The sequence below is a fragment of the Elgaria multicarinata genome, chromosome 1, assembly GCF_023053635.1.
Source record: "Elgaria multicarinata webbii isolate HBS135686 ecotype San Diego chromosome 1, rElgMul1.1.pri, whole genome shotgun sequence".
Taxonomy (NCBI): domain Eukaryota; kingdom Metazoa; phylum Chordata; class Lepidosauria; order Squamata; family Anguidae; genus Elgaria; species Elgaria multicarinata.
Window position 1 is genome coordinate 218,946,929 of NC_086171.1, and position 22,274 is coordinate 218,969,202.

General features: G+C 58.0%; 2 protein-coding genes across 4 annotated transcripts; both read left to right on the forward strand.

The window, feature by feature from the left end:
- The first annotated feature begins 1,526 nt into the window (after positions 1–1,526).
- Positions 1,527–13,980, forward strand: PCIF1 (phosphorylated CTD interacting factor 1). Of its 3 annotated transcripts, none has more exons than XM_063147524.1 (16): positions 1,527–1,645; positions 5,559–5,697; positions 5,861–5,985; positions 6,191–6,331; positions 6,894–7,021; positions 7,220–7,374; positions 7,507–7,654; positions 7,750–7,833; positions 7,983–8,082; positions 8,269–8,431; positions 8,661–8,833; positions 9,095–9,181; positions 9,338–9,522; positions 9,749–9,842; positions 10,933–11,108; positions 12,930–13,980. In XM_063147524.1, exons 2-16 carry the CDS (start codon positions 5,574–5,576, stop codon positions 13,168–13,170), a joined length of 2,124 nt encoding a protein of 707 aa, XP_063003594.1. In that variant the 5' UTR covers positions 1,527–1,645; positions 5,559–5,573; the 3' UTR covers positions 13,171–13,980. The 3 variants fall into 3 exon arrangements, with proteins under 3 accessions (XP_063003594.1, XP_063003593.1, XP_063003592.1); XM_063147523.1 differs by lacking the exon at positions 1,527–1,645 and adding an exon at positions 2,506–2,574; XM_063147522.1 differs by lacking the exon at positions 1,527–1,645 and adding an exon at positions 2,625–2,759.
- Positions 13,981–20,392: 6,412 nt separating this feature from the next.
- LOC134395256 (E3 ubiquitin-protein ligase RNF182-like) lies at positions 20,393–21,317 on the forward strand. Its single transcript, XM_063121392.1, has one exon. The coding sequence runs from the start codon at positions 20,453–20,455 to the stop codon at positions 21,197–21,199; it is 747 nt and encodes a 248-aa protein (XP_062977462.1). The 5' UTR covers positions 20,393–20,452; the 3' UTR covers positions 21,200–21,317.
- Positions 21,318–22,274: the final 957 nt, after the last annotated feature.

Sequence of the window (22,274 nt, forward strand, 5' to 3'; positions counted from 1 at the left end):
AGGAGCTTATTCGGTAAGTTTATGATGTGCTGCATGAACGAGTCCTTTCCTCTGGCTTGATGGTGCTTGGGTCCACCCAGCAATGCCATTCCAATGAGACAATGGTGCATTCAGCAACAGGCCATCCCCTGCGCTCCACGTCACCACACCTAAAAAAGGATATTACAGGGTTGGAAAAAGGCCAAATAAAATGATCCAGGGGCCGGAGCATCTTCCCTAGGAGGGAAGGTTACAACAACTGGGATTGTTTAGCTTGGGAAAAAGGAGGCTGAGGGGGACACGATAGAGGTGGACAAAATGATGCCTGGTGTGGAGAACGTGGATAGGGAGACATTTTTCTCCCTCTCTCAAAAATACCAGAACCCAGTGGGGTCATCCCGTGAAGTTGATTGGTGGGAGATCAGGACAAATAAAATAAAAGGAAGTCCTTCTTCACGCACTACCACAGGATGTAGTGACGGCCACCCATTTGGATGGCTTTAAAAGGGTTTGGATGAATTCCTGGAGGCGAAGGCTATCCATGGCTACTAGCCCCGATGGTTGTGTGCTATCTCCAGTATCCGAGGAAGTGAGCCTGCGTGCACCAGATGCTGGGGAACATGGGCGGGAGGGTGCTGTTGCACTCATGTCCTGCTTTATTGGTCCCTGGCCAATGGCTGGTTGGCCCCTGTGTGAACAGAGTGCTGGACTAGGTGGACCCTCGTTCTGATCCAGCATCAGGGCTCCTCTTACGTTCTTAGAATCATAGAATAGCAGAGTCGGAAGGGGCCTACAAGGCCATCGAGTCCAACCCCGTCACGTCAACCAGCCCAGCCTTGGGGCTGGGAAGAGGGCAAGGATCCTGTGATATCGCTGGGGGGAGGGGGGATCCCCACCCCCACCCCCAGAAGTCCCAAGGCTGCAAAGGCGGCTCAGCTCGGCTCGCATGGAGGGCAAGAATGCAGGCGCCTGCGGACGGTCCGCCACCCTGTCCTGTGGGAAGAGCCTTCGCTTAGTCATCCTCAGTGCCAAGTGGGGAGTCCAGATGTTGGGGTGCGGAGGCAACACCACGGCCCCTGCACCTCTGTAATGCTCCTCCTCTCTCTGCATCATCATGCTGCTGCTGCTGCAGGAAGCCTTTACAAAACAAGAGCAACCTACTCTCTTTGCGAGGGAAAAGATGCCTGCATAAATAGTATCCAGAATTAAATAAACAAAACCTCCCTCGCAAAAAAACAAAACAAGGGGTGGCAAAGGACCGAAGCGCCTCAGTGAGTTCTGCTCCAGCCGGGACTCGAACTCGCGATCACGGCGACAGGCCGCTCTCCCTCGCCACGCCAAACACGGAGCGGTTGAAGGACAAGCGGGCGCTTGCGCAACGTACGCAAAAAGCGTGCACGCAGCAGCATTATCCCCGCTGCACATGCGCCACAACTGCGGAGGGCCCACAGCCCGGCGCTGGAAGGGACGAAGTGCGCCTGCGCGCCCGGACTAGCGGCACGCACGACGCATGCGCAGAGAGCGGGGCGGGGCGTGCCCGGCGCCTGCGCACTGGTCGCCGTGGGTCCCGAATACAAGATGGCGGCGGCGGCTGCCAGGGTGAGGCAGCCGCGCGATGGCGGCGGGAAGCTGAGCGGCCCCGACCACCCCCAGGCCCCGGCCGCAGGTGAGGGGGCGCGCGGCTGCGCCCGGCGGCCGCTTTCTGCGCGGGCAGGGGACGCGGCGGCGCGCAGGGACGCGCACGGGGGCGCCCGCGCTGACGACGACGGGGAGGCGCCGCCGCCGCCATCTTGGCGCGCGCGCGCTCCCGTCGACGCGGAGGCGCGCGCAGCCGCAGCCGGGCCCCCCCCGCCCCCGCCCCGTTGCCCGTCCCCGTCCCGGCTGCGCTCCCGGGCCGGCCTTCGCGTCGCCTCGGCGGGGGCTCCGTCGGCCGCCCCGCAGCGCTGCCAGGCGGCCCACGGAGCCACGCAGAAGCGGGGGGCGCGCCCGGCCATGGCCCCTGCCCAGGCCCGCCGCCCCCTACAGAAAGGAGGGGGCCCGGCCAGGCAGCCAGACCCCCCCCCCCACCTCCGCCGCTCCCCCCCCCCCAGCGCTCGTTCCCCGCCGACCTTGCCGAGGCCTTGGGGGGCGGCTGCTGCCTCGCCGCCTGCCTGCCTGCAGCGCCTGCCTGCCCGGCCGCCTTCCCTGCGTCCCTCCCTGGGCTCCGTCTCCGCTTTGCACACTGCAAGCAGCAGAGCCCGAAGATCCACCCCCTCCGTGGGCCGCCGGAGCCAATGGCTTCTCGCCTGCCCGCCCTCCCGCGCCTGCCTGCCGGAGCCTCCGCCTGCCTCCTGCCTGCCCGTGCCGAGCGCGCCCCCACCCCGTCCCCGTCCACTCCGCCCAGGCGCGGGGTGGGCGAAGGCGGCTCTGGCGCAGCCCCCTCGCCGCCCCCCCCCCCGCCCGGCACACACCTCTCTCTCCCCCCTCTTTCTTACCTCCCTTCCAGCCCTGCAGCTGGGCCAGCAGAGCCCCACGCCGGCAGCATGAGGCGGCGCACCGGCCCCTAGCAGCCGCCCGCCCACCCGCCAGAAGGAACCTGCAAGGCCGCCACCAGCTGTGAGTAGCCGGGCTGCCTGGACCCCACCGTCTCCTCGGCTCTGCTACAAGGCGGACGGTGGCTGCTGCTGCTGCTGGATGCTTCCCTGCTGCTTGGGGCAGAGGACACCTCCACCACACCTGCGAAGGGCCGCCAAGGGAGCCCCCGCGCCCTCCTGCCGCCTGTGCCACGGAGCCAGCCCCCTGTGGGTACCTTGGTGTGATCCAGCATGGCGCTTCTGACGTCCTCATGTTCCTCCTTTCTGAAGCACACACTTTGCCACGCTTGCGCCTCGCTCTGCACACCTGACTGGGCTGAGGGGCAGCTCTTGCTCTCCGGGGGCTTTGGGTGGTCCACACGGCACGGCGTTTAAACTTTGGGGTTGGCTCCCTCCCCTTGTCCGCCTACAGCTGAGGCTGACGTTCTCCTCTCCCATTAAAGTGGCCTCTGTTTATCCCACACTCTAGAAGTTTCCCCAGTGTTCTCTTGCGTTTTTCCTTGTGCTGACAGAGAATTATTTATGCCCTGAGCAGCTATCTGAAATTCGTTACAATTTCCGCCCAGAATGATGGGTTGGCTGAATCACAGTGTGCAGAGTTCAAGTGGTTTTAAGTAGATCTTGCTTCTACCTGCGAATTGCAGTTTTACAAGGAGGCTGAGAATTCTCTGGGTTGCTGGGAGGGGGTAGCTGTGGCATGAAGCAGTTGAAATCTCTGATATCAGGGAGATCCTGCTCCATCCTGAAGGGCCTGTGTGTCTGGTAACGGTGGTCTGGTCTGCAGGAGGCAGGGGGGCACTGGTCTCAAGTGACCACTCGCTGCTGCTTCCGATGCCCCATTTTCACTTCTCCAAAGAATGTGGAGGAGCCATCTTGCTGCTCTAGACTAGTCGCTTAAAGGCCGTAAGCCCCATGAGGGCAGGACCTGGATTTTCCATAGGTTTTTAACTCCATACCATGGGTGATACTATATAGTCCTGGCCCTGGTGCAAATCCTTGGGGTTGAAAGGGCAGTTGCCTGGTGCCTTCCTAGCGATGTTCAGGAGTCATGGATATGACAGGCGTACAAAAGAGTGCTGATCCAATACGACTGCTATCATGTGCATGTTTTTAAAAGCACGCAAGGGTTCACATGCACGTTTTTAAAACCACGCCAGCGTGTTCATTTTGCCCCTTGTGCCATGCTCTGCTGCACTGTCACTCTTCAGCTCCTGGCACGAGGTGATGAGTGGATGGGATGCCAGTGAAGAGAGCGCCAGGTGGTCAGTGGGGCAGGTGGCCTGACGGCTCTGCCGTTCCGTTGCCCATGTCCTCTCGAGTGGGGCTGGCACGTGTGTTGCTCCTCTGAGCGTAGGGCCGGAGGTCCTGGCGCTCCCTTTGGGGGCTCCGAGGGGGGCGCTGACTCCCAAGCACCGTCCTTCATGCCCGAAGGGAAGGCCAGGCTGTAGCCACTTCTCATAGATGCTGTTGGACAGGAAACGGGGGTGCTGAGGGGCATCCTGGGCACAGTGGCAGGGTATCTGTGCCCATTCAGGCCCAGTAGGCGCAGCCAGGCTGGGCAAATACAGGTGGCAGCCAACTAGTTCCCCTTCTCTTGCAAAGCAACAGGTGGAGTTCAGCTGGACCTGGGCTGAGGACAGAGAACCTGTTTTTAAAATGGGCAGCAGCAGCAGCTCTTTAATAATTCCCAGAGAGCGCTTTGTACGCCACTAGAGTCTGTTGCCCCCAGTCCAGTTCTTAGGAGAGAGGAATTCATGGAGAATCCATGCTCTGATAACCTCTCGCTTGGATTACTGCAATGCGTTATACGTGGGGCTGCCTTTGAAAACGGTCCGGAAGCTTCAGCTGGTTCAAAACAGGGCAGCCCGTTTACTAACAGGGACTGGCTGGCGAGATCACATCACGCCAGTCCTTTTCCAGCTTCATTGGCTGCCAGTCCAGGTCCGGGCCCGATTCAAAGTGCTGGTATTGAGATTTAAAGCCCTAAACAGTTTGGGGCCAGGTTATTTGAAGGAATGACTCCTCCCATATGTACCTACCCAGACCTTAAGATCATCTACAGGGGCCCTTCTCCGTGAGCCCCTGCCAAAGGAAGTGAGGCAGGTGGCTACTAGGAGGAGGGCTTTCTCCGCTGTGGCACCCCGGTTGTGGAATGAGCTCCCCAGAGAGGTCCACCTGGCGCCTACACTGTACTCCTTTCATCGCCAGCTGAAGACCTTTTTATTCACTCAGTATTTTAACACTTAATTTTAACTTAAATTTAAATTTTACTGTTTTAACAATGTATTTTAATTTTATATCAATTTTGCTGCGTGGTTTTTATCCTGGTTGTGCTTTTTATACTGTATTTTGTAGTTGTGTTTTTAGACTGTTGGTTGTTTTATTATGGTTTAAATTTTTGTGAATCGCCTAGAGAGCTTCGGCTATTGGGCGGTATAGAAATGTAATAAGTAAACAAATAAAGAAGGTGGCACCTTAGAGATGCTTCAAGAACAGAGGACTGAGATTTAGGTGGGGAGCACCACCTGGTGGACTCCACAACTGCTCAGAGCAAAGCTGCAAGTGAGATACTGAGCAGCAGACAAGTGCCTACGGGAGAGGAGACGAGGCTGAACGCGGAGGAGGAGGATCAGGAGGCGGCTGGTGCCTCTTCTGGCTGCCGTCACTTAATTGCCGAGTGCTGCACACCCACCCTTTTGCATTAGCCCTGGGAACTAATGCGCAGGGATGTGGAATACGGGCTGAAGGCCCTGGAGCATGGCTCTGGAGCAGTCCAGCATCTGTTTCCCATTCATACCTGGGGCTCTGCTTCATAGGGTTGTGGACGGTGCAGATGGCGTGCTCGGTATTTGTGGTGTGCTGCGGTGACCCCAGGGGCCCTGTCGTGGGGCACGTGTGGGATCCCCGTGCGCTATCCCCGTGCAGGCCCAGGAGGTTCGAGGGTTTGAGGGCTTTGCTGCAGACGGGGCTTGTGCTGACGCCATTTCCCTTGTGCTTTTCCTTCAGGGCAAATGCTGCGAAATGGCCAATGAAAACCACGGCACCTCTGCGGAGGAAGCTGCCCTGATGAGCCGTTCTCCTGGCACTTCCCACCAGAGCCAGCCAAGCTCCCCAAAACCCATCCGGCTGGTGCAGGATTTGCCAGGTACTTCTTGGCTATTGAGGCGAGCCCCAGGTGGGGCGGGGGCGGGCTGCCCGTGTGTGTGTGTGTGTGTGTGTGTGTGTGTGTGTGCCCTTCTCTCCCCCCCGGGCTCCCAGTCTCCCCCAGCCACAGCTTCCTGATCCCTGACTCTTGTGCCCTCCCTCAGATGAGCTGGTGCAGGCTGGCTGGGAGAAGTGCTGGAGCAAGCGTGAGAACCGCCCGTACTATTTCAACCGCTTCACCAACCAGTCGCTCTGGGAGATGCCGCTTCTGGGGCAACACGACGTCATTGTGAGTGGCACGAGCCGGGAGGGGCGCCCTCCGCCGGCTGAGCTCCGTGGCCCTGGGCTGTTGCCTCCTGTTGTGCCTCCCTGACAGGCGGCAGGTGGTCTGAGCAGCCCAAGTGTTTCACGACTCAAGACCTGCTTGCTGTGTCTGGGTGACGCGGAGGGATCCCGGCCTCCAGGCTTGACTGTTCTCTTTCTGGGCTTTCTAGTCGGACCCTCTTGGTCTGAATGCAGCTCCGATGCCTGCAGAAGGGGGAGTTGGCGACGCCACCGCCGCTGAAGACAAGGTGCGGAAACGGAGGCCTTCCGAGGAGGTCCAGCTCAGTGGTAACAGCGTGAAGAAGCCCAAGGTAGGCCCTGGTCTCCTGGCGCTCCCGGGTCAGGCTGAGTTTGCGCACCGCGCTTCTCCTGGAGGCAGGAGAACTGACCGGGTGCCTGGCCAAGGGAGGGACTTGTGACAGGAGAGAGACCGGAAGAGTGGAGAACTGGAAGCCCGGAGGGAGGGAGGGAGGGAGGGGCAGAAGGCAGGCTGGTGTGGCATCCGCCCAGGCGCGTGAGGACGGGCAGAGGAGCAGCTGGGCGACGTCCTGGCAGTGAGCGTTGGTCTGCAGAGGAGTCAGGCTGGCTGTCAGTTGAAGGGCTCCTAGGCCGCTCCCTGGCAACTCTTGCCCAGCGACCTCCCTAGCCTGGCGCCATGAGCAGCGCTTCTCCTTGCTCTGCTGCTCGTCTCCTTCGTTCGTGGTTGCAGGAGTCAAGAGCACGTTGGTAACGGCACGTGGTTTCGCCTCGGCCCCAGAACCTCCTGTTCTCAGTTGGGGGATGAGCTGGTGCCTGCCTCCCCCACCCCACCCGGCCCGCCTGCCCCTGGCCTGGCTGCCTCTCCGAAGATAATCTGGCCTTCCTCACTTTCAGGTCGAGATCCCAGGAAACCCCCCAGCTCAGCCAGCCCCTAACACTCCCAGTACCCCTGGGACTCCCCTGCTGAAGTTGTGGGGCGTGTCTCCTGAAGACAAGCAGGCGGCCCTCTTGCGACCAACCGAGTGAGTCACGGGCGGGGCGTGGGGGGACAGCCTCTGCTCTGTCCCCGGAGGAGGTGGCAGCTGGGGAGGTGGGGTTCTGGGCCCGAGGGCAGAAGCGTGGCGCCTCTTCCAGCCCACGACCAGCCCTGGGATCTCTCTCTCTCTCTCTCTCTCTCCTCCTCCTCCCTCCCTCCCTCCCTCCCTCTCCCCCTTCTGCAGAGTGTACTGGGACTTGGACATCCAGACGAACGCCGTGATTAAGCAGCGAGCGCCCTCCGAGGTGCTGGCCCCCCACCCGGAGGTGGAGCTTCTCCGGTCCCAGCTGATGCTGAAGCTGCGCCAGCATTACCGGGAGCTCTGCCAGCAGCGGGAGGGTCAGTCTTCCCTGCCCGCCCCTGGCCTCTCCCCTCCCTCCCCCTCCCTCTGCAAAGCCTTGCATCCGGCGTCGGGCGCGTCTCCTTTGCCTAGTGGCTCAGGGCTGGGTTCACAAGGTGTTTCTCCCCCAGGGATCGATCCTCCGCGAGAATCCTTCAATCGCTGGATGCTGGAGCGGAAGGTGGTGGACAAAGGGACGGATCCCCTGTTGCCGAGCAGCTGCGAGCCGGTCGTGTCCCCTTCCATGTTCAGAGAAATCATGAATGACATTCCCATCAGGTAGGAGCTGTGCAGGGAGGCCCTCGGGGAGGGCGGCTGCCGGCAGGCCCGGACGCCTCTCTTCATCCCCTCCCTACTCTCGGCCTGTGCTGCAGGTTGTCCCGAATCAAGTTCCGTGAAGAAGCCAAGCGGCTGCTGTTCAAATACGCCGAGGCTGCGAAGAGACTCATTGAATCCAGGTGGGGCAAAGGACCGAGCGGGCGCCCTCAGACCAAGCGTCCCGTGTGTTCCCTGCTGTGGCCTTAACGAATGCATTTTCCGGCTTGCTGAAACCCAGGGCCGGGGGCTTGGTGGGTGCTGGGATACATCTGTGCTGCCCTCTCTGCAGGAGCGCCTCTCCGGACAGCAGGAAGGTGGTGAAGTGGAACGTGGAGGACACCTTCAGCTGGCTGCGGCGAGACCACTCCGCCTCAAAAGAGGACTACATGGTCAGTGGGCTTCCTCCAGGGCTGGACAAGGGCATGGCCCGGGGTGGGGTGGGGTGGGGTGGGCGGCCCCGGGGGAGTCCCTGCCGTGTTGGTTCCACAGGCGTGCTGGCCGCGGTGGGTGAGTGGGTGTGCATGCGCCCGGCCGGCCCTGGGAGAGTGCCTGAGCCCCTTCATCTGGCTCTTCAGGACCGCCTGGAGCACCTGCGCAAGCAGTGCGGGCCCCACGTGTCTGCTGCAGCCAAGGACTCCGTGGAAGGCATTTGCAGCAAAATCTACCACATCTCCCTGGAGTACGTCAAGCGCATTCGAGAAAAGCACCTGGAAATCCTCAAGGAGCACAACATGTCTGGTAGGTGGTGATGGTGGTGGGGGGGGACGGGCAACCTGGGCTCAGTTCTGTTTCGTGGCGTTTGGCACGTGGAGGAGGTGGCCAGGGCTGGATCACTGGGCGGCCGGCGGGCGCGGCTTCACTGGAGGGGCGGGAGGCTGCTGCTTGGCCCAGTTCTCCTGGCTTGGTGGGGCGGGGTGGGGGGAGGTGGTCCTCTGAGTGGGGCCTCGTTCCTCTTCCCGCTCTCTAGCGGAGGTCGAGGCTGCAGAGGCCCAGGAACGGCTCATCTACTGCTACCCGGTGAGGCTGGCTGCCCCTTCTCCCCCGCTGCCCAACGTGGAGATGCACATGGAAAACAACGTGGTGTGCGTGCGCTACAAGGGCGAGATGGTGAAAGTCAGCCGCAACTACTTCAGCAAGCTGGTACATGGCAGGGCTGGCAAGCCGGGTCCTCTCCTAGGCTTGCGCCCTCGTGTGTGTGTGTGTGTGTGTGTGTGTGTGTGTGTGTGTGTGTGTGTCTGGGGTGGGGGGCAGGCGTTGAGGCGCCAGAGGTGGGGGGCGGTCACGAGGCGCTGGCTGGGGGCGTTCTCTCTGGGCCGGGCCACGCAGCCTCTCCTGCTCGCTCCGCTTCTCCCAGTCCGGGCGTCCGCTGATCTCTCTGCAGTGACTTCCTTCCTCTCGCAGTGGCTGCTTTATCGGTATAGCTGCATCGATGACTCTGCCTTTGAGCGGTTTCTGCCGAGGGTTTGGTGCCTTCTCCGCAGATACCAGGTAAGGGCTGGGCGGCTGGACTTAAAGGGGGACGGGACGGGACGGGACGGGACGGCCCTTTGAGAAGCAGCCAGGTGAGCGGCTTCTGCCTTCGCCTGGCGGTTGTGCGTGCAGGGGTGTCCCTTGGCTCAAAAGGCCTCCCTTTGCTCCGCTCAGATGATGTTTGGCGTGGGGCTCTACGAAGGGACCGGCCTGCAGGGGGCGCTCCCGGTGCAAGTCTTCGAAGCTCTCCACAAGCTCTTTGGCGTGAGCTTTGAGTGCTTTGCCTCCCCCCTGAACTGCTACTTCAAGCAGTACTGCTCGGCCTTCCTAGACACAGATGGGTATTTCGGATCCAGGGGGTGAGTGCCAACAGGTGCCGGGGCGGCTGTCTGTGCAGCTCGGGGTCCTGTAACAAAGGGGGGGGGCAGTGGTTCAGCCTGCTTGGAAAGAGAAGAGGCGCTTGGTCTGCTGAGCTTTCCTGCTGCCCAGGGTCGTGGGGGTCGTGGGAGGGGCAGGCTGGTGCCCTCCTCCAGGGGCCTTTTCCCTGACAGGCCTTGGGTCCCTCTTCCTCCTTCTTCCCTTCAGTCCCTGCCTGGATTTCTTCCCCATCAGTGGCTCGTTTGAGGCAAACCCTCCGTTCTGCGAGGAGCTGATGGATGCCATGGCGTCTCACTTTGAGGTGAGCTGACCCTCCTCGGTGGCGGCGCTTTCCTGTGAGGCAGCGTGGTCTTCTTCCTGGCGCTCCCTTCTCGCGAGGCTGTGTGCAGTTTATTTATTTATTTATTTATTTAAGGGTTTTTATGCCGCCATTCAGCCAAAAAAGGCTCTCACGGCGGCTTACAAAAGTATTTCTTGACAGTCCCTGCCCACAGGCTTATAATCTAAAAGACATGACACAAAAGGAAAGGGGATTGGGAGGGAGGAGAAGGGGGGAAAGGAAAGCAAATTCAGGCACTACAATCTTAGTTGGAAAGTTCAGCAGTTACAGTTGGTAGCAGGAGGGAGGGGGCTCTCAGCTGGAGCTGGACCCAGGCACGATGGAGAGGTGCCTGGCTGCTGCTTCCTCCCTCACTGGTGGCCTCTGCAGAGACAGTTGGTAGCAGGAGGGAGGGGGCTCTCAGCTGGAGCTGGACCCAGGCACGATGGAGAGGTGCCTGGCTGCTGCTTCCTCCCTCACTGGTGGCCTCTGCAGAGACAGTTGGTAGCAGGAGGGAGGAGGCTCTCAGCTGGAGCTGGACTCAGGCACGGTGGAGAGGTGCCTGGCTGCTGCTTCCTCCCTCACTGGTGGCCTCTCCAGAGACAGTTGGTAGCAGGAGGGAGGGGGCTCTCAGCTGGAGCTGGACTCCGGCACGGTGGAGAGATGCCTGGCTGCTGCTTCCTCCCTCACTGGTGGCCTCTGCAGAGACAGTTGGTAGCAAGAGGGAGGGGGCTCTGAGCTGGAGCTGGACTCAGGCACGGTGGAGAGGTGCCTGGCTGCTGCTTCCTCCCTCACTGGTGGCCTCTGCAGAGACAGTTGGTAGCAAGAGGGAGGGGGCTCTGAGCTGGAGCTGGACTCAGGCACGGTGGAGAGGTGCCTGGCTGCTGCTTCCTCCCTCACTGGTGGCCTCTGCAGAGACAGTTGGTAGCAGGAGGGAGGGGGCTCTCAGCTGGAGCTGGACTCAGGCACGGTGGAGAGGTGCCTGGCTGCTGCTTCCTCCCTCACTGGTGGCCTCTGCAGTTCCGCCGCTGGCCGTGGGATGCGTCAGTTGCTTGCTCTCCCTCTCCCGTAGAAACTGCTGGAGACCTCCAAGGAGCCCTTGTCCTTCATCGTCTTCATCCCTGAGTGGCGGGACCCCCCGACGCCCGCCCTGACGCGCATGGAGCAGAGCCGGTTCAAGCGGCACCAGCTCATCCTGCCTGCCTTTGACCACGAGTACCGCAGTGGCTCCCAACACGTCTGCAAAAAGTAAGCCCAGAGGGCCAAATGCTCCTGCCCGCCTGCCTGCCTGCCTGCCTATGGCGCCCTCTTCTTGGGATGGTCACCCCTGTGCCCTTCAGCGTGGCCCCAACTAGCTGGTGCTGTCTGATCAGGGTAGAGGAAGTGGTGGTGGCGGCGGCACGCCCTTCTTTTGATGGGGTTCTTCCGTTGAGGCAGATCCATGTGAGGCCACAGCCTTAGGGGTGGTGTTTTCTCCTACTCACCTCCAAGTCTCTCTCATCAGACTTGAAATGCAACAACCTGATGAGATCATCCGGTGGAAGTGGTGGGCAGCTGGGTCCAGGGTAGACGAGAAGGCGGAATTACTTCCTGCAGTGCATCAGCGACCCATGAAACCCCTTGCTGTGAAGGCTCCCGAGATGAGGGGGAGTCGAGGGCTTCCTGCTGTTGTCGGGTGCAAAGGGCGCTTCCATGCCCTCCTTTCGTAAGCATCCCAGAAGCCCTTGGCTGGCCGCTGAGAGACGGTCCGCCCCAGTGTGCTGTAGGCATTCCGGCATCTGACCCTGCCGCCTCACGCTAGTCTGTCATGCCCAGCATGGTCTCATCCGGCCTGCTTTGCTGAAGAAGAGCCCTGCAGCTGGATCAGACCTCCCCCCCCACGCACCCCGGAGAGGAGGCCCCCTCTAGCCTTCGCATTCTGTTCCACAGTGGCCAACTAGATGCGCCAGTGGGAAACCCATGCGCCGGCCCTGTTCGTGTCCCCCAGCAACTGGCATTGGGAGGCATATTGCGCCTTTTCCAGGAGGTGATTTATAGCATGGCTGGTAGCCAGCGGTCGCTTCATCCTCCGTGAGCGTTCCCCTTTAAAGCTGTCGAAATTGGTGTCCCATGACAAGATCTGAAGGTAGTGAATGCCATAGTTTGACTGCGTGCTGTGTGAAGACATCCTTCCTTTCATCTGTCCGGAACCACCTATTACTGAGCTTCATGGGTGAAGAGAGACTGAAAGAATTGGGCATGTTTAGCCTGGAGAAGAGAAGATGGAGGGGAGACATGAGAGCACTCTTCAAAGACTTAAAAGGTTGTCACACAGAGGAGGGCCAGGATCTCTTCTCGATCCTCCCAGAGTGCAGGACACGGAATAACGGGCTCAAGTTAAAGGAAGCCAGATTCTGGCCAGATATCAGGAAAAACTACCTGACTGTTAGAGCAGTACGACAATGGAATCAGTGACCTAGGGAGGTTGTGGGCTCTCCCACACTAGAGGCCTTCCAGAGGCAGCTGGACAACCCTCTGCCAGGGATGCTTTCGGGTGGATTCCTGCCTTGAGCAGGGGGTTGGACTCGATGGCCTTGTAGGCCCCTTCCAACTCTGCTATTCTAGGATTCATTGGATGACTCTGGGTCAGTATCTCAGTGGTAGATGACGCACTTTGCATACAGAAGGCCTCAGGTTCAGTCCCAGGTAGGGCTATGAAAGAGTCCCAGCAGAAAGCCTGGAGAGCCATGGCTGCCAGTCAGTGTTGACACTACTGGGCTAGATGGACCCATGGCCTGACTCTGGCAGCTTCCTGTGTTGTATGAGAGAGAGGGAGAGAGACTGTCTCCCTCTGGCTTTCTCCACCTTGGGCTCGTCTTGTATCCCTCCGTCCCATCTCCCTTTGCTCGCCTTTGCAGGAGGTGAAAGGGGGGGCTTGTTGTTAACCCGGGGCGCTCCGCTGCGGAGTTGTGGCCCGTGGGCTGCTGTTGTCCAGCCTCCAGGGCTGCTCCAGAGCATCTCGATGGCCTTATAGCCCCCTTCCAACTCTACTCTTCTATGATTCTATGATCTTTCTGTTCTCCATTCCAGAGAGGAGATGTACTACAAAGCGGTGCACAACACAGCTGTCCTTTTCCTGCAAAATAACTCTGGCTTTGCCAAGTGGGAGCCCACGCAAGAACGGCTGCAGGAGCTTGTCACCGCCTATAAGCACTCAGGACGGACCCTGGCCTCCTCCACCTCCTCCTCCTCCTCCTCCTCCTCCACTTCAGACAAGGATCGAGAGACAGTTCGGGAGCAAAGCGCGAGCCAGGAGACGACCCCTAATTAACGGCGGATGGACTGGCTGGGCTGGCAGGCGATGTGGGGGCAGAAATGCTCCGTGGGGTGGAGCGGGGAGGACCACTGCCCCCCGAAGCACTGTTGGGGGGAGGGGTTTGCTCTGCAGCACTTGCCGTCCTCCTCAGCTCTGCAAGCCCTCGCCGTGGGACATCGCCCTCCTGTGCCCTGGCTGGCCAGGCAGGTTGCCGGCCTCTTGGCGCAGCGAGGAGGAGGGTGCTCGCCGCCCCCCTGCTGTGTTGCAGCTCCCAGGAGGAGCCCACTCAAGGTGTGGCAGGTGGTACGGACAGCAAGGTGCAGGGTCCTGGCGGCCGGGCCTGCTGAATGGGAGGCAAAGCGGTGGCCCAGCCTTGCAGCCGGAGCGGGGCCTTCTTTCCCTCGCGAGGGGGTGGGAGTGAGGAGGGGGACGGGCTGCCCTGCGCGCTGGGGCCGTGTGTCCCCTCCGGCCTCGTGTCTATAGTGTAAATACGTGTCCGTGTGGAGACTCCGCTCCCTGACGGGCCGTTCTGTTGCCTCGTCCCGGTTCCCCCCCCAGGTGTCCCAGTTGCGTGTTTTCACTGATGCTGTTTACTGTAAACCGCAGAGCAAAGGACTTCCTTTGTGTGTGTACAGAGGTCTTGGCTGCCGTTTTGTAGTCGTCACGGTTTCTATCTGAAGCTCCGGGCTTTCTTGGAGTTTTTTTTTTTTAAGGATTTAATTTAACAGCGCTAACCATTTTATTACTTTTATCAAAGAGCAAAGGAAAGTCTATTTTTGATTTTGTTTCCTAGTTCTTAGGGACATTAAAACCAGCATTAAAGTGCCCCTAGGCCTTGGTGCATTTCCTGTGTAAGGGCTGGGACTGCTATGGCTAAAAAGTGCCCTGGCAGACTGGCTGGCTGGACAAGGGACTCCCCTGGCAGAGTGTGAGCGGGGAGTCCCTGTTCTCTTCCCTCCTGCCAACCAGCTGGCCTGCAGAGCTCCGTCTACGACTCAGGGAAGGACGAAATGTGCGTTCTTCCAACTGAAGTGTTTGCTCCCACCGTGCTCTGGCTTGTCCGTCCGCTGCTACCTTCAGCCGGAGGCCGCATTTGCTTACCTAGCAAAGAACCGCTGAAGCAGCTGGGATGGACACCCGGCTTGCGGGTCCTGCACCAGCACACCATGCAAGGCCAAAGAAGTGGCGCTGTGCTCCTGTAGTGAGGCCAGCGGAAGCAGGAGGTGGGGGTGGTTTCGTTCCACCCCTGTCCGTTGGGTTGGTCATATTCCACTCTTCCTCTGAAGAACTCATGATGGTCGATGACTCCGTCTTCACAAGAACCCTGGCAGAAAGCTGCCCATGTCTGTGCCTGGCGCACCATGGCTGATGGATTTGGACCCATCAGAACATCAGAAGAGCCCTGATGCTGGGTCAGATCAAGGGTCCGTTTCTAGTCCAACACACGGTTCACACAGTGGCCAGCCAGCTGTTTACGGGAAACCACAAGCAAGACACAAGTGCAACAGCACCCTCCCACCCATGTTCCCCAGCAACTGGTGAACATAGGCTTACTTTGCCTCAGATACTGGCAGTAGAACAGATGCATCAGGACTGGTAGCCATTGATACCAGCCATTGACCTCCAGGAGTTTGTCTCACCCAATTTTAAAGCCATCCAAATTGGTGTCCATCACTACATCTTGCCGCAAATTCCATAGTGTGTGAAGAAGTACTTCCTTTTATCTGTCCTGAATGCCCTGCCAGTAGGGTTCATGGGATGGCTGACTTCAATTACCCCCAAATTGATTGGATAAATGCATGTTCCAGTTATGACAAAGAGGTTAAATCTTTATCCTAAATGACTATGCCCTAGAACAGTTGGTCATTGAACTGACCAGAGGGGAGGCAATCCTGGATTTAATCCTAAATGGTGTTGCCCAGGATCTAGTATGAGATATAATTGTTGCTGAACAAATTGGAAACGGAGACCGCAGTGCTGTTAGATTTCATATATGTTCAAGTGGAAAATTGCCCAGGTGATCCAACAGTCACATTTAACTTCAAAAGAGGAAACTTCTCTAAAACGAAGAAACTGGTGAAAAGGAAATTGAAAGGGGGGAGTGAAGAAGGGTACATCCCTTCAAAATGCTTGGAAGTTAATCAAAACCATAACTGAATGTCTACCACAGGTTAGGAAAGGTAGCAAGTCCAAGAGATCACTGGCATGGAGAAAAGAGGGCTTCCTTCAGAAAATGGAAGTCTTGCCCAAGTGAGGAAAACAACAGGGAGCGCAAACTTGCACAAAGGATGTGCAAGCAGACAATAAGGTGCAAAAAAGTACATTGAGGAGCAGATCGCTGTCAAAGCCAAGGCCAAACAATACAGAATTCTTTCAATAGTGCAGAAGCCGAAAACCAGCATGGGAGGCAATTGGACCATTGAATGACAATGGAGTTAAAGAAATACTAAAGGAGGGTCAGGAGATTGCAGTGAAGCTGAATGAGTTCTTTTCATCTTCCTTTACAGATGTACCTTTGCCTGAACAGATGTTTTCAGGGAGGGAGTCTGAGGAATTTAGGCAAAGGATGAAGTTTGTAACCTTACTGACAAATTGAAAGTTAATAAATCGCTGGGTCTAGATGGCATCTATCCTGTGGTTCTTAAAGAACTCAAATGTGAAATTGCTGATCTTCTAACAAAAATATGTAACATGTCCCTAAGGTCCGTCTCTGTACCAGAGGACTGGAGAACGGCCGATGCAGTGCCAATTTTAATAAGGAGTCTAAAGGGGGGGGGGATCAGAGACCAGTTTGCTTAATATCTGTTGTGGGTAAATTGGAAAGCATTAGTTAAAAAGAAATTACGCATACAGAAGGAGAAGTCCTGCTGAAAAAGAATTAACGGATCCCGCAAAGGTAAGTCTCGTCTCACTAAAATTTACAGTTCTTTGAGAATGTCAAAAATGTGGACAGGTGATACAGTAGATATTGTTTACTTGGACTTTCAGAGCTTTTGAAAAAGTCTTTCGCAAACTTAGTAGTCACGGAATAAGTGGAGAGGTCCGGTTATGGATCAGCAAATGGTTAAAGAACAGAAAGCAGAGTAGAAGCTTGCTCATAAGTTATTTATAATTTAGGAGTGAGCAGTGAGGTGGTCAGGTTGGCTGATGACACCAAAACATTTAGGGATGTTATTATAAAAGGATGGTGAAATAAATAAAAGCTGCAAAAGGATGTCTCCAAACAGAGAATGAGCATCCAAATGGCAAATGCAGTTCTATGTAAGCCGGTGTAAAGTGATGCATATTGGGACAAAAAAAACCCAACTTCACATAAGTGGTGATGGGATCTGAGCGGTAACTGACCAAGCAAGGGATAAGAACATAAGAGCCGTGCTGGATCAGACCAAGGGTCCATCCAGTCCAGCACTCTGTTCACACAGTAGCCAAGCAGCTGTCGACCAGGAGCTCACAAGCAGGATATGAGTGCAACAGTGCCCTTTTGTCTATGTTCCCCAACAACTGGTGTATGTAGGCTTACTGCCTGTGATACTGGTGGTAGCACATAACCATCAGAGCTAGTAGCCATTGATAGCCTTCTCAAGAATTTATCCAACCCCCTTGTAAAGCCATCCAAATTGGTGGCCATCACTATAGCTTGTGGAAGTGAATTCCGTAGTTTATGTGCTATATGAAGAAGTACTTCTAACTGTCCTGAATCTCTCACCAATCAGTTTTCCACACCATGTATGACTTTTGTACACCTCTCTCAGGTCTCCCCTTCGCCTCCTTTTTTCCAAGCTAAACAATCCCAGCTGTTGTAACCTTCCCTCATAGGAGAGATTGCTCCAGGCCCTTAATAATTTTAATTACCCCTTTTGCACTTTTCCCAGCTCAGTATTTTAACCGTGGTTGCATCATAGATTTGTATAAAGGCAGTACGATACTGGCCATTTTATTCTCAGTTCTTTTCCTAATAATGCCTAGTATGGAGTTTGCCTTCCTTACAGTGGCTACACATTGGGTGGACATTTTCATCAAACTGTCTATGAGAACCCCAAGATCTTGGGGTTGTGGGGGACAACTTGATGAAAACGTTGACCCACTGTGCAGCTGCCTTGAAAAAGGCAAATTCTATGTGAGGCATTGTTAGAAAAGAAACAAAATAGAACTGCCAATGCCATACTGCTTTTATATAAATCATACTTGAAATGTAATTATTATTTACAACTCTTATATACTGCTCTTTATAAAGCTTCCTTCCTCTAAGCTAAAAGCCCTTTGACATCGTAGACTTTCCTGGCAGGGCAGTTACACCTGCACCAGGTTACTCTGGTTGCCCCCTTTCTGCACCATTTCCAGCTCTACAACGTCCTTTTCAAGGTGCAGTGACCAGAACTGACATTTCAGTGTCCTTTCTCCCATGATTAACAAAATATTGCAGGATTAGTTCCACAAAATTTTATAATTTTTTAGCCTGGTGAAGAGGGATAAATGCCAAGTTCTACATCTAGGAAAAAGAAACCAAATGCACAGTTACAAGATGGGGGATACTTGGCTCAGCAATACTACAAACGAGAAGGCTCTTGGAATTGTTGTGGATCACAAGCTAAATAGGAGCCAACAGTGCGATATGGGTGCAAAGAAAGCAAATGCTATTTTGGGCTGTATTAATAGAATCATAGAATAGCAGAGTTGGAAGGGGCCCACAAGGCCATCGAGTCCAACTCCCTGCTTAATGCAGGAATCCACCCTAAAGCATCCCAGACAGATGGTTGTCCAGCTGCCTCTTGAAGGCCTCTAGTGTGGGATAGCCCACAACCTCCCTAGGTCACTGATTCCATTATCACACTGCTCTTAACAGTCAGGAAGTTTTTCCTGATGTCCAGCTGGAATCTGGCTTCCTTTAACTTGAGCCCATTATTCCGTGTCCTGCACTCTGGGAGGATCGAGAAGAGATCCTGGCCCTCCTCTGTGTGACAACCTTTTAAGTATTTGAGGAGTGCTATCATGTCTCCCCTCAATCTTCTCTTCTCCAGGCTAAACATGCCCAGTTCTTTCAGTTTCTCTTCAGTCTCTCTGCATTTTAACCTGTTGGATGTGTTTTTGTGGTTTTAATTTTTGTGAACCGCCCAGAGAGCTTCGGCTATTGGGCGATATAAAAATGTAATAAATAAATAAATAAATAGGGCTTTGTTTCCAGACCGCTGATCATCCTGGTTGCCCTCCTCTGAACACGCCCCAGCTTGTCTGCGTCCTTCTTGAATTGTGGAGCCCAGAACTGGACGCAATACTCTAGATGAGGCCTGGGCTAAGTGAAAACGATGTTTCACTTAGCCCAGAGTACACACAGTCTGCTACATTGGCTCAAATACAAAGCTAAAAGGGACGGTCCGCGCCCCCTCCCCTCCCCCCTCTTATGTGGCCAGTGTGACCAAGGAGCAAGACTCCGGCAAGCCCAAGTTATCCTCCCTGTTGGACTCTCGTCTTGGCTCAGTCTTAAGCCAGCCTGGCAGTGCTCCAGAGAGCCCGTCTGCGTGTGCCGGGCGTGCAGCATGCTCTACCGTGGTGACTGTGTGGGGCTCTGTGAGCGTGCCAGTGAATGTGGGGGGGGGGGGGCACTTGCCATCCTCCCCCCATTCCTCACCCACCTGGGAGGAGCTTGCAGTACAGGCGAGGCGGGAGAGAGGCAGGCAGGCAGGCAGGCAGGAGGAGGCTTTTGGCCAAGCTTCTCGCATCCTCCATCCTTGCTCAGCCTGCGTTGCTGTGGCAACAGTGAGGCGGATGCCTGTGGCCTGTGAGCGGCTGGCTGGCCGGCCGGCGCTGCTGCAGCGGCACGACCAGGACCAGCCCGAGTGCCTCCCTGAGAGGCAGAGGGGCCGCGGGGCGTTCTGCAGGCTGCCACCGAGCCACAAGGTAGGCAGGGAGGGGGTTGCCACAGCAGAGGCGGCTGCTTGGGTTGGGGGTCTGAGCTGCCTGTCTGCCTTGGAGGGGCCCAGGCAAGCTCCCAGGGAGCAAAAGGTGGCGGCGGGGGGGGGGGGCTCCCACCCTTTCCTTGTCGCCTGTAGCTTGAGGCTGCTCTTCCCTGACCCATGATGCCTCCATCCGCCACTGTGCCATCAATAACAATTGCACCACCACCACCGCCGGTCCAGGCTCCCTATATTAGGGGCTGCTGGGCCCAGGGAGGGTGGGATGAGGAGGACCTCCCGACGCAGGAGCTGGAGCGCCGGCCTCCAGGCCAGAGCAACGGGGGGCGGTGGTGTTTCCTCTCTGGGTGCTGCAAGCAGGACTGCCCGGTGGCCGTTCACATCTGGGGGCATCACTCCAAGAGAGCAGCAGCCTGCGTACCGCGGGGGCCTGAGGCCCCTTCGGCCTTGGCAGGGGAGCAGCCGGAGCCCCAGGCTTGGCCCAGTGCCCTGGCAGACCTTGGCCCGGCCTGCATTCCTTGCTAGCCAGGCAGCACCGGGGTGGGGGTGGGGCAGGAGTGGAGAGCCCATGGTCCTCCAGGCGGGGTGGGCGCCCAACTGCCATCAGCCCCAGCCAGCGTGGGCTTGTTATTGGAGGCCCCCCACCCTTGGTCTGTGCAACAGCGACTGTGAGAGACGATTACACGGGGGGGGGCTGCCTTGTTCCCTCCCCCCCCCAAGACCGTCAAGGCCAGGGCCAAACATGATGCAACGGGAGCTGCCCTGGCTCCTGGCCTGTGCCAGGCCTGATGCCCGTGGGAAGGCCGGGCCTGTTGCCGGGAGGTCCGGGTGCTGCATCTCCCCATGTCCCGAGAGCCAAGGGGGGAAAGCGCAGTGTGGCTGAGGGGGGCACGGCCCTGGGATGTCCTGGCATGGCCAGCTTTTCAGAGACTGGCATGTGCTGCCCAGGCTGCAAGGCTGGCATGGAAACAGCCAGGGAGGGAGATGGGGGGGGGGCTTTCTGTTGATTTCTGAGGGGGCGGGCCAGTTCCTCCCAGGGAAGAGTGGGGAATTTGGGGGGAGGGGGATGTGTTGTGTGTGTTTTTTTAAAAAATGATTCTTGTTCTCTTTTCAGAATAAGCGGCTTTTAAAAGTCGTATTTTAAACTCATGCTGCTGCTGCTGCTGCTGCTGCAAAAGTCCTAGACCTGAGATTCAAAGGTAATAATACACAGAGACGGCCTAGCTGATGGTGCGGAGTTAACCCTGCAGGCCGGCGGTGCTGAGAGGGCCCCCAAGCCTCCGTCCGGCTCCTGCCGCCTGGCCGGGAGGGCCAGGGAGTGGGCCGAGCCGCCATCCCGCAGCGCTCTTTCCTTCCACTCTCTGTCCCCTCCCTCTATCGGGGCCACCATGTCCCATCCCAAGGGCAAGGCGGGGGGGTCCCAGCCGCCGGCCTTCACGGCACATGAGATGGAGTGCAAGATCTGCTACGAGCGCTTCGACGGCCGCACCCGCCAGCCCAAGCTGCTGGCCTGCAGCCACCGGGTCTGCGCCAGGTGCCTGAGCCAGATGGCGGACGTCGGCGAGTCCCCCGGGTGCATCAGCTGCCCCTTCTGCCGCCAGGAGACACCGGTGCCGGAGAAGGACGTGGCGCGTCTCCCCGAGGACGGGCAGGTGCTGGCGGCGCTGGGCAGCCGAGAGCGGGCCCGGAAGCCGGGGGCGCCCAGCCGCTCCCCCGAGGTGCTCCTGTGCCCCAGCATCCTGGAGCCCTTTGCGGACGGCAAGCACAGCTCCTCGGACTGCCTGGTCATCACCCTCCTGGAGATGCCCGAGGACTTGGCCGCTCCCGACGGGGTGGGCGTCCTGGATGTGATGCGGCTCTACCGCCCGCCCAGCCTGGCCTCACTGCCCTGCCACGCCTCGCTGGCCAAGTGCCAGTCATGCCGCGGCGCCTGGCGCGCCATCCCTCGCTTCCTCGTGGGGGTGCTCTGCCTGGTGTACTTCAGCTCCCTGCCGCTGGGCATCTACCTCCTCCTTGTGGAGCGCCTCCACCTGGGCATCGCCTTGGTGAGCCTGGTGCCCTCCACCCTCGTGGCCTGCGTCTTCTACAGCCTCTGCCAGTGCATGTGCCACAGACTCTTCGACTTGCCCTCTTGAGCCGCCCAGCGGCCTGCCTGTTGGGGAGGGGGAGTCCGGAGGACAGGGGTTTTCCACAGGCCCCCGCAAGACTGCCTGCTCTCAGAGGCCCCTGCACACTGGGCTCCCCAGCCCCAGCCGGCGCCCCGCAGAGCCCCCACCCCACCCCACCCCACCCCCAGCAGCCGGCCTCTGCAGCGGTGTCCTGGGCTCAGGTGCCGACCTGCCCAGGGGAAGCCCTGGGGGCTACTGGTCGGAGCCTGGGCCTCGCATGAGTTCCCCCACCCCTGCACTGAACCACCACAGCTGGAGCTGGGCCTGCTGTTTCACTCGTGGCCAAGGACCCCCCCCCCCGGCTGGGCTGGCAGTGAGGCTGCCCCGATCCCATGAGGCCAGAGGCGTGGACGCCCACCAGAATGCGCATTCCCTTGCAAGGGGGTTGGAGCATCGTTTCACATTCGGACGTTGCACAGCCTAGATGCATTCCTTTCTCGCGGATTGTGATCATCGCTCCGCAAGCGCGACGACTGCCAAATTCAGTTCACGCTGTGGCAACGTGGGGGGGGGGATTTGGGAGTTCGTCTGTTTTGAGGCAGCCAAGTCCTGTCTGGTTGGCAGCTTGTTCAAATTCCTCACTCATCAGCAGCCTTTAAATCTGACGAAGCCCCCCCCCCCCCCGGTGGAAGACGGTGCCTCTGCCAATAGCCACCGGCCACAGCCCTCAATGGAACACCCCCCCCATCTCCCGTGGAGCGTGTCCCTCAGCAGCCCAGGCTCTCGCAGGAGGAGAAGCCCGTCATCCGTCATCCGACCGAGAAGGAGACACCTGGTTCTGCCCAAGCAAGGCAGCTGCAGCGGCTGCTGCTCCTCTCATGCTCTGTGCACATCCTGAGAAATAAATTCTGCCCTTATTAAATGGGTCCGTTTGGAGGCCTTTTCTGTCCAAACAGAGGAGGGAACGTGTTCCTGAGTGCGGGAGACCCAGGAGTGGGCTGTCCTGGAGGCAGAAGCTGGGGCCCAAAGACGAGTGCTGGTGTGGACGTGTGCCGCTAGCAGAGCTGGGATCTGCAAAGCAAGTGGCACAACCCGGGTGGGG

Bases quoted from the DNA above. Each gene is read 5' to 3' on its own strand.
- PCIF1 (XM_063147524.1), top strand. From the start codon at position 5,574: ATGGCCAATGAAAACCACGGCACCTCTGCGGAGGAAGCTGCCCTGATG. The intron at 9,843-10,932 runs GTGAGCTGACCC...CCTCTCCCGTAG, and splicing joins CCATGGCGTCTCACTTTGAG to AAACTGCTGGAGACCTCCAA. The intron at 11,109-12,929 runs GTAAGCCCAGAG...TCTCCATTCCAG, and splicing joins TCCCAACACGTCTGCAAAAA to AGAGGAGATGTACTACAAAG.
- LOC134395256 (XM_063121392.1), top strand. From the start codon at position 20,453: ATGTCCCATCCCAAGGGCAAGGCGGGGGGGTCCCAGCCGCCGGCCTTC.